Genomic DNA, 10258 nt, shown 5'->3' with positions numbered 1-10258 from the left:
ACTCAACAACTTTATTTCCATTCAGATGCCTGGGTTTGTGTACATCTGTATTCACTGTGCCATCAGAAGTAATCCAACAGTCTGTTACTTTTTCTCATATCTGGTGTAAGGGAACTGGACTAAGTCTGAAAGGAGCATTTAATTTTAAGTTTAATTATAGCTAAATGAAGTCCCTTCTATATGTAGCTCACTAAACTAGCACAACATTTAGCCTTTCATTGCTCCGAGATAATACAGAGACATATACAAGTCCAAAGTGCTGGAGAACAGACATGGTCAGTCAGGCAAACGCACTCTTACATGGAATAGCATGGGCAAAATATTTATTTAATACATTTTTGTCATTGGTAACCTTGTCAGAGAGTAAAGGTTTTACTTTGTGGTACTACTTAATATGTATAAATGAAAGTATATTTTAAAAAGCATTTCATGATACATTACATTTTGTGGACTTTGTCCTTCCAGTACTTGAGGTGATCCTAGCTGATGTGTTTCTCCAACTCCTCCATTTTTCCATGGTCAGGCAGGACGATCATCATGGAGGCGTTTCCATTATATGGCAGCATGATAACGGACGTAAAGTTGCCCTGGTCATAGTAGAAGTCATATTCACCATTTCTGTTCATCATATCCACAGGCACTGTGGTGTTCTCATCCACATGAAAGTCACCTTTGCTGGTGTGCTCCACTTTAAAAGCCTCTTGCCATTTACCTGAGAGAATGAAATACAACACTGGTTACTACAGTTCAGGTGAAATACATGAAAAATTATTTAATCTCTAGTGGGTTCTACTTGTCTCCTTTTACCTTTGAAATACACATAGTTGATGAGCATCATCACAGTGGCAGCATCCAGACTCTTGACCAGATCAGTGATCATGTCCTTGGTCTTTTTGGCAATTAACTTGTTGATCTCCTGCACAGCGACTTCAGGTGTGGAAAAGTCCACACTGATGGCTTCACCTTTGTAGAAGTGCTGGATATCTTTCAGAAACTTGTCTTCAGGCTTGAAGCCTTTTTGTACAGCTGCAGCTCCTCCTATTTCCAACAGTAGGGCATCCTGGCTGTGGTCCAGCATGTGGAGAAGGTGCTCATAGCCTTCATTGACCTGATCAGCTGTGAGAGCACTGTAGTCCAGAGTGCTGAAGATTTGTGAGTGGGTATTGCTCTTGGCCCCCAGGGCCAGCATGGATAGAACCATGGAGATACTCAGAGGAGAGAAGAAGATATTCTTGCCCTGGGTGTCAGGATGGCTGGCCAGCTTCTTGTAGAGGGAGAAGGCAAAGTCTGCGTTGTGGGGTGAGAGTTTGTGGCAGGGTTTGTCTTCTCCATTCTGGTGGGGGTGGGCTGCATCCTTGCCATGATGGAGATGTTGGTGGTGATCTGCTGAATGGTCTTGATCATGATCCTGCTCCTTGATGCCTACAGTCCAGTCCACTGACAGTATGAGGACAACAATCAAACAGCACTGGACCTTTCCCCACATTTTAACACCTGCAGAAGCACTGCACAGATTTGAAATGTATCACATGCAGGTTCATTTAAACACAACTATTACATTAGAAAATAGTCAACACATGGATTTTCATAAGAGAGGTATATACGTGATAGCCTGCATGGAGACTACTTCTGAGTCTAGTCTTTAATTCAGTTTTTACATTTTTAAAGATGTAATAGATCACTGTTGAAGTGTTTGCCATTTAGTTGAAACAAGATCTGAGGAAAAAATTATTTGTATCTCCAGAATATCAGTCATCTTACAGTACATTTACTTACCATCCACGTCCTGTCAGCAGTAAACTATTGGGATTGAGTTCATACATTTTATAGTCTGTTTGGTGTAATCTGAGGTCAGTCCTTTAAACATTAACCACTGAGGGGCTGTTTCAAATAGAGCAGGAACATTGCACAGCATTTATCCTTTAGTTAACATTACTGATGCCAAAACCCTGTATGCTGGCATTGTTAGCTCTGGTATTGATTCCTGTTAGGCTGTGTAGTCTCATTCCAAACTCAGCTGCTGCGGTCTTCGAATACACTAACTGATCTGTGTACATAAGTGCAATTCTTTTTATCAGCTATACAGGATGGCAGTCTTTTTTTCATATTAGCTAACATGTACTTAGTACTTTCAGAGCTCTTTTTATTCTCGGTACCACTGACCTCTCTGAGAACCTTCACACAACTTGAACGATTCCTCGCCATCGCAGCCAGTTTTGGAAGCTTTTGAAAGTGCACATTTAGCCACACAGCATGTTTCAGTCTCAGGTGTATGCATTTTTATTTTATTTATTTACCTCCTATTTCAATTTAAGCTTGTATCATTAGCTCTGCTGTCATCATTTACCATCAGGGTCAGCTGCAAGCTCCATCTCTGAGCCTTTATGTGGTTTAAATGCACAGAGTTAGCCACACTGCTAGCAATAATATCTGACTAAATTAGCTTAGCATTTCTCATCATGACGGTTGAGCAGATTGTGAAACATTTTATGTTTGCCTTTAAAAGTGGGGAAAAAAACTTATTTGAATCTATATTAGGACATTCCCCTGATTATACGATCAGATTTTCTGTTTTATTAACTCCAAACATCTTTCACTGGTTAATGCTGGTTATTGTTTTTCTTCTTCAATAAAGAGCATAGATCTTGCTGCATTTCTAGAATCATCCAAGGCAGATGCATGACGCACCAAGCCCTCCACTGAGTCACCAATGTAAAGAGAAAGATCGCAACTCTACGGATCCACCTCGTTTGACACGAGGAATTCCTGATACGCCCAACGTAACTTAGCGTGTAAAACATACAGAAGGTTAGAGTGAAAATAGTAAGACATCTTAAATGACATCACATTAATATTAATCTAGATGGGGTGTAAAGGGAGATATGTTTTACAAGGGATTGGTTGTCCGCATGTATTTTTTTTTTTTTCACTGGGAGATTTGCATCTCCTCACATCCCTCTTCAAATCAAGCCCAGAATATAGTTCTGGCTTTCAAAATATGACTAAACACATGCCAACCCATTATGTTTTACTGCCTCCTCAACCAGAGCAGTCTAGATCCAGGGCTGTTAAAATATATTGTGGATTTAATTTTAAAATTGAGAACAGCATTGTACACGCAGTGAAGTTTCATTTTCATTTCAGTTCCAACTCACATAGAATTAAACCCCTTATATGTTTTATTTAGCACAAAATTCTATTGATAAGGATATGAGGCTTGTCTCTTCAGTGCCTGACATGCCAGTATTACTGAGATTTCTTATGATCATGTTCTTAGCTAACCTACATACAAAGAGTCAAATGTTCAAATGTTGTGTCCAGTGTTCAGTTGATCCCAAAATTATCTAAAGAGTATTTGTACTTTTTCTGCTATCTTAAAAAGATCAGGCAAGCAGACCTAAGCTTGTGAGATTTTTTTTAATTGACTTTGGTTTGGCACAAGTTCAGGACAAGTTCAATAACCTGTTTTGTGAAACCTGATTTGGTCTGAGAGTTGGCACCGACTATTGTGGACCGTCCTTCATGGTCAGCCAGCATGCATGAAGAGCAAACAAACTGGAAGCTTGTGTCATTACATTTGTCTCCTTGCCATGTCTGTTTTGTACATTTTCCAGTTCCACAGGACTCAGTGATACATGTAGGAAATGATTGATTAAGAATTTGAGCAGGAATGCTAATGTTACATGTGACTCTACATATTACAGACTGTAATAATTATCAAATCATCATTTATTCAGTGGAACACAGCATTAACTGTGGTGAAAACAGCTGCTGCAGTGTCTTGCTCATCAATATCGAGGACCTCCCAGTAGAGCTGAGGAGTGCCTGGTGGAGCTGATGCCTACCTGTTGGAGTTAAATTCTGCCTGGTGGAGATATGGTGTACCTGGTGAAGATGAGGTCTGCCTGGTGGAGGTCCACCTGATGGAGATGAGGTACATATGGTGGATTTGAGGTGTGCCTTAATACTACTTAATTGAAGTGTCACAGCATGTTTATATTTCCCCCTAGGATAATGTAAGAGAGATTATAAACATTAACTTCCTGTCACACACTTCACCATTTAGTTAACTGTTGGAAAATCTACTTACATTGTAAAACATTCCTTGATGACACTAAGTAGGAATTTTTTTTTCCATCATGAAGGTTCACACTGTGAACTGTTTGTCGTTTTTTATAATTCACAGCCACAACCCACAGGAACATTTCCCCAGGACAATTTTAGCTTCAACAGTTTTCTGGGGAAGGATCAATCTGGCATTCTCCTGATTTTTGTTTAAGGTAACATTAGCTAATGTTACTCCCAGAGTGTCCTTTTTAGCAAGAGGAACCATATGAATCAAAATAATGATAACTCAGCATATGACATCATACACATAATAACTAATAATCTAACATCAAACTAATGACATCACATAATGTAAAGGCAACCTGGTGAATTTTATGTAGAATGTAACATATAGAATAAGAACTCTGAGTTGTGTTGATTGTGTAACACTGAATTTAGCTTGTTGAGATGTTGAGAGAGACAACTGGAGATAAATGTTAGCACTGAATATATGTTTAGCACGCATCTTTAGTAAATCCTTCATACAAAAATGGAAACTGAACAGCAACCTGAACAACAAAAAAAGAACTAAGATTTACTAAATGGCTCTGTTTGTGGCTGTCTTTGGTGCTGAAACTAACTGTAATTTCAGCACCATGGGCAGCAGGCAGGCTGTCTAGGACTTCAGAACTCTCTCAGAAGTGCTTTGCTTTACTTAATAATACCTTTGTGCACAAGGGACTTTTTGTTACAGAGTAACTGTAAGGAGAGTGAGGCCTCTGAGTGAGCCCATGGTCACACATAATTTCTTTAGTTCCGCTACACCTTTGTGGTTTCCCTGAATATATATAAATCTTGGCGGTAACAGTACAGTACAATTTACATTAGTGCAATAGATCATTATGCCTTTGTAGGAATAGGCACTGTATTTACTTATAATTAAGAGAATAGAGTCAAAATGTGGGATAATCAACTGAGTTCTTATGAGTTTACATGTAAAAAAAAAATTCAAACCACCAATTGTTACAATCCAGTAAAAACTGCAATCTAACGTTTTACCACTAGGTGGACCCATGCTACAATTTTACGTAAATCATATGGCAACACTGGGATTACAAAATTACAAATTTCTTATTAAGACTGATAAATGATTTTTTAAAAGTCCAATTTTCTTCTATAAAATTGGTGTTTTTTATTGACATACATAATCCATACCTTTAGCCTGTGCATTATTGCATGGACCAAGAAAAGGCTTTTGATATGCAGACTGCGCCTTTAAGAGGGAGCTATATGGTTATGTAGATTGAGTAACTGAGAGAGTGTGTGTGTGTGTGTGTGAGGGGAGAACCGTCACCTTTCTGTTCGTCTTCTCAACACTCCTTTTTCTTTGGTAACGCTGTACGGTACTTTTTACTGTTTCCTTTACGTATAAGTACAATGACGGCTTGAAGTAGTCCAGGAGAGAATAAAAGTCTTTCAGATTGCCCACAACAGTGTGTGTGTGTGTCACTCCATGTTTACTCCACGCATCGCGGTTAGCCCGTAGCACCTGTTCCTCACTCTAGGTAAGAAGCGTAACACTGTTTTCATTAATAAGCCTTTGAAGTACTTTGGGTGTCGTAGTGAAATGAACTGACCAAACAACAATAAGGGAGGTTATATTGGGTCTCACCCCCTGAGCTTCTACATCGTGTCTCTATGACAAAGGACGGAGCCACTTAACTAAGAATGAGACCGTCCTCACTGACAATGTGAGAATATCTGATAGATCACTGACTGATAAGGAAGAAAGAGGACATACCACATGACAACTTACACACACCTAATATAGAAATGCGGTAGGTTTTGTGTGTGTTGTGGTTAGTTTGTCAGTTTCATCTGAATACACTTCCTCTCCACTATAAGTGTTCTTGTGAAATCAATCAGTAGACTGTATTGAAGAGTGTGTACGGTGTGTATCAGCAGTCCTGCTGTAGCTGTGTGTGTAGTGTGTGTGTAACTCAGTAAGAATGCAGGTGTGTGTTTATCTGCTCCTTGTGCTCCACGCTGCTGATGGTGAGTGTTACCTTTTCTCTACAGGTGTTGTCATCCTCATACATTCATTTGCACAAAGGCATTTATATCTGGGAGCAGCAGAGAGCAGCAGCTCACCACTTACCCCAGATTCTGTCTATCGACCAAGAAATTTTGCCTCTTTAGTTTAGAACAAAAGCTGTTAAATGCTAACGTTGCTAACAAACACTGGAAGTCAACAGCAGCTCAAATATAGCCTTCGTAAATACATGCCCACAGACTTCTCTCAAGCCGGTCAAACCGCATCCAAGTGTTAATAAATGTCTCCCAGACTAGTCGGTGTGTCGTATAACTCACTGTGAACTAGACAAGTGAAGAAACACGTCACCGGGAAGCGACCTGGATGAGGTTTGAGGACATGTAGCTCGATATCTGACTTATTTACAAATCCTATTAGCTATCGTTGCTGTTGGCTTCCAATGTTTGTTAGCAATGTTAGCAGCTTTTTGTTCTAAAGGAGCGAAATATGGACTCCAAACATGCCTTGTCCACCCGGGTTAAGGGAAAATAAAGTAAATTTGATTCTTCGTTGACCTGACCCGTTAAGTGGCACTGAAATCTGCGCTGTGGTTCGGTCCGGTAGAGAGGAACCGCTGCTAATTACTTGCTAATTGATAATTAGTTACTTAAGACCAGCATAAGGTAGGAATTGTAGGGACTTTAGTAAGACTGACAAAATTGAGAAATAAGAAAAGTACAAGAGTATTGTGACTCTTACAAGGATAATTTTGCTCTATAAATCTGTACATTTATAAAAACAACTTGTTTTTTATTATGGTGTGGTATGTGAAATGTGCTCACTTGTTTATTTCTGTTTGTGTTATTTATTCCTCACTTGTTCATTCTGTGTATGATGCAGCTCTTGTCCACTACCCACTTCTGTATCCAGCTGCCTGTGACAGAGGTCACACCTCATTGTAGTTGATTGTATATGTGGTACAGTCCTTTACATGTGGTGTATGATGTGTGTGTTTGGTGCTTCTGTGTGTTTTCCCGAGTGTGGGTGGGTTTGGGGGAGAGACTACAGAGGATTCTGATCTCATGAATTTTGACATGCCCATCATATCCCTTATTGAGCTAGCAGTCAAACAAGTCAGTACTACTCTATATTACCATGGAGACCAGAGGAGGGGCAGAGCTCACTACCTGCGGGTTCAAGAGCTGGACTGGTACTGAATAAATCCATTTCAATCAGGAGGTCTCAGCTATCAGGACTTCCCAGAGGGTTTCAGCCAGACAGCTGTCTCCCAATGTGAAGACAGTGTTTGTTTGTTTGTTTGTTTGTTTGTTTGTTTTAGCCTATTTATATGGTTTACCCCCATGTTGCTCAGGGACACTATAGTACTTCCTGACACTTCGTCCAGTGTAGTGATTCAGATTAGGCTGGACCCCTGCTCAGCTTTCCTGAAACAAATGCACATGCTTTACCATATGGTCAACCAAAGTGGCCCAAAGCTCATCTGTGATGGTTGTTCTTCCTCGTCCTCATCCTCTCTTTCAAATATTGGCCTCCATTGATATCCAACCAAGACATCGAGCCTGTGGCCTCTTTATAGTGCTCAGGCTCTACAAATAGTATAGTGCTCCATGTACAAATTAGTCATAATTGTCTTCACCTATGAGTACTGGGTTTGGTTAATTGATAAATGGATGCATCATTTGCATTTGAGGGTTTTCTATAAGAAATGATGTGTCCAATATAGAGAATTGTGTTTAGCGTATTGGAAAAAAATGTGTTTTAGAAATACAAAATGAGTGTAAATCAGAGAAGGTGCTTTTGGTTTAGTATAACAGGTCAGGAGCTGGGCTACATGAGTTAGTGGTTTCAATTATTGTGTCACATGTCACCGTTTTTGTGTCCTGCAAAAAACTGTAATATCACAAAAACAGTACAGTTTCCCAGCAAGCACTTGTTCCTCCTACCAAACTTGGAACACTGTTTAACAATTTAACAATACATAACTAATACTGTCTCTCTCTTTCTTTCTCTCTCTCTCTCTTGCTCACACACACACACACACACACACACACACACACACACACACACACACACACAAAACATGCACAGCTGTTGCAGGATGGCCAGATCCACATCTGAAGGACTTGGAGAAAGACAATTTTACACACACAGTAAATGTACATTCAAAGTGATACTTGTAGCTGCAAAAACACCCCCTCCCCCACCCTGCCCTGCTCTCTCTCACACTCTGACACACACACTCTCTCTCTCTCTCTCTCTCTCTCTCTCTCTCTCTCTCTCTCTCTCTCTCTCTCTCCTTGTTGGGTGTTTGGGCTTCAAGTTCTCCTATGTTGTTCCTCTTATCCTAGAGGCTTAGAACAATTTACAAATAAAAAATGAACAAATAAGAAAAAAATAAAACCATAAAGACAGTACAGTTTCCCAGTATGCACCTCTTCCTTCTCACATATGTATTGCTAAACTTGGTGCACTTTAGCAATACATAACACACACACACACACACAGACATGCATATGTGCATGCTTCCTTTTTGGGTTCGTGATCTTAAAATTCTGCTGTGCTGTTCCTCAGAGTGGTGTGTGAACGACATGTTTACTTCTTTCACACACCCACGAAGATTATCAAACAGTCTCCAAATCCTCATCAGTGTCAGTGATCTAGCTCTGAACTTCATGGTTTAATCAGTCAATCACTAACTGACTCTGGCAGCATAAATTCACTCCAGTGACTCCAGTTTAAAGACTTTTCTTATTTAGTCCCAAGTTATTCTGATGCCACCATAGTCATAGCTACCAGTTTACAGATGTGAGAATTCCCAGTATGCACCTCTTCCACCTGACATATGTATTGCTAATCTGGTTGCACTGGGTGCTACGTGTGAAATGTGCTCACTTGTTTATTTGTGTTTGTGTTATTTATTCCTCATTTGTTCATCAATTGGCCAGGAGGCTTAGACAGCCCATGCTGGGGGTTTTGTCTTTTTACAGTTTTAATTTTATTTTGTTGTTGTTGTTACAGCGCAGTGCACACTAGCCTACAGCCTCAGTTAGTTACTTTATAGATATCCACCATCATCAAACAGCTTTTGGCAGCTTTAACAACAAAAAGAACAAAGTAACAGAGAAAAGGTGAGAAAATGTTTCTACTTCCTGTGATAACTGTTGGGTTGTGATGACATTGTACTGTCTACATCCAAAGTGGTCTTTACTTTGGTGACTCCTTTAGTGGTTCTGTGTCAGTGGGTGGATTTCACAGCTTCACTTAAGCAGTTTTGTCTTAATAGTATGAAAGCTACAACATGATCATAGACTGCTGCAATCCACCTGTACTCTATGAATAATATGAATATCAGACCATCCTCATGTTTACCTGATTAAATGATCAATGTTTATTTTGATCAGCATGTAGTCTAGAGATCTTCCTGTCTGATCTCTCTAATATTTGCTAAGCTACATTCAGTGCAGGAGTGAAATGATGTGTCCAAACAGTGCTGAGGGGGATCACTGTGTAGCACTACTTCTTACTGCAGGATCACTTTACTGAGGATGGGGTCTGAACACTGGGAAGCTCAGGAGGAAGTGATGACACTAGAAAGACACTGTTTCACTGTTAGATTTAGTCTGTATGTGAGAGAGAAAGAAGTGGAGGAATAATTTATTTTGCACTTGAACACACTTCCCCTCTACTGTGGATATTAGTGGGTGGAGAATTTCAGTGGAGTTCTACATAGAGAGCTGTAGAGTTCCAGGTCATAGTTGTGTGGTGATTCCCACAGGCAGACTGTAGTCTGGGCTGCAGTTTTCAGTGTTCAGTACATTGTAGTTTTGTAGAGTGTATAAGATGTGTAGCAGCGTTACTGCTGTAGCTGTGTGTAGTGTGTTGTGGAATGCAGGTGTGTTTTTATCTGCAGATGTGTTTTTACTTCCTTTTTGGTAATGATGTGCATAGGAAGTCCTGTGAAGCGTTTGAGGTTCTTCCTTATTGTACTGCTGAAGGATTCGAAGCTTTGGAGCATTGAAAGCTGGTGACAAAACAGCGACACCTGGCGGTTTTTAGAAATTATAGCAGCCATAGATTAAAAAACTGCGCAATACAACACTCCACCGCCTTCATATTTCATTAAAAAAAATGATCAGTAATGATGTTTAGTAATTAAAT

General features: G+C 39.9%; 1 protein-coding gene across 1 annotated transcript; it reads right to left on the bottom strand.

The window, feature by feature from the left end:
• Positions 1 to 364: 364 nt before the first annotated feature.
• LOC145660180 (alpha-1-antitrypsin homolog) lies at positions 365 to 1737 on the bottom strand. Its single transcript, XM_081724310.1, has 2 exons — positions 808 to 1737; positions 365 to 712 (listed from the first exon to the last, which is right to left on the bottom strand). The coding sequence occupies exons 1-2, from the start codon at positions 1484 to 1486 to the stop codon at positions 480 to 482; spliced, it is 912 nt and encodes a 303-aa protein (XP_081580436.1). The 5' UTR covers positions 1487 to 1737; the 3' UTR covers positions 365 to 479.
• Between the last annotated feature and the right edge of the window lie 8521 nt (positions 1738 to 10258).

This window comes from Electrophorus electricus, chromosome 2 (assembly GCF_041902795.1).
Source record: "Electrophorus electricus isolate QZ-2024a chromosome 2, ASM4190279v1, whole genome shotgun sequence".
Lineage (NCBI taxonomy): Eukaryota > Metazoa > Chordata > Actinopteri > Gymnotiformes > Gymnotidae > Electrophorus > Electrophorus electricus.
This window is presented reverse-complemented; position numbering and strand designations above follow the sequence as displayed.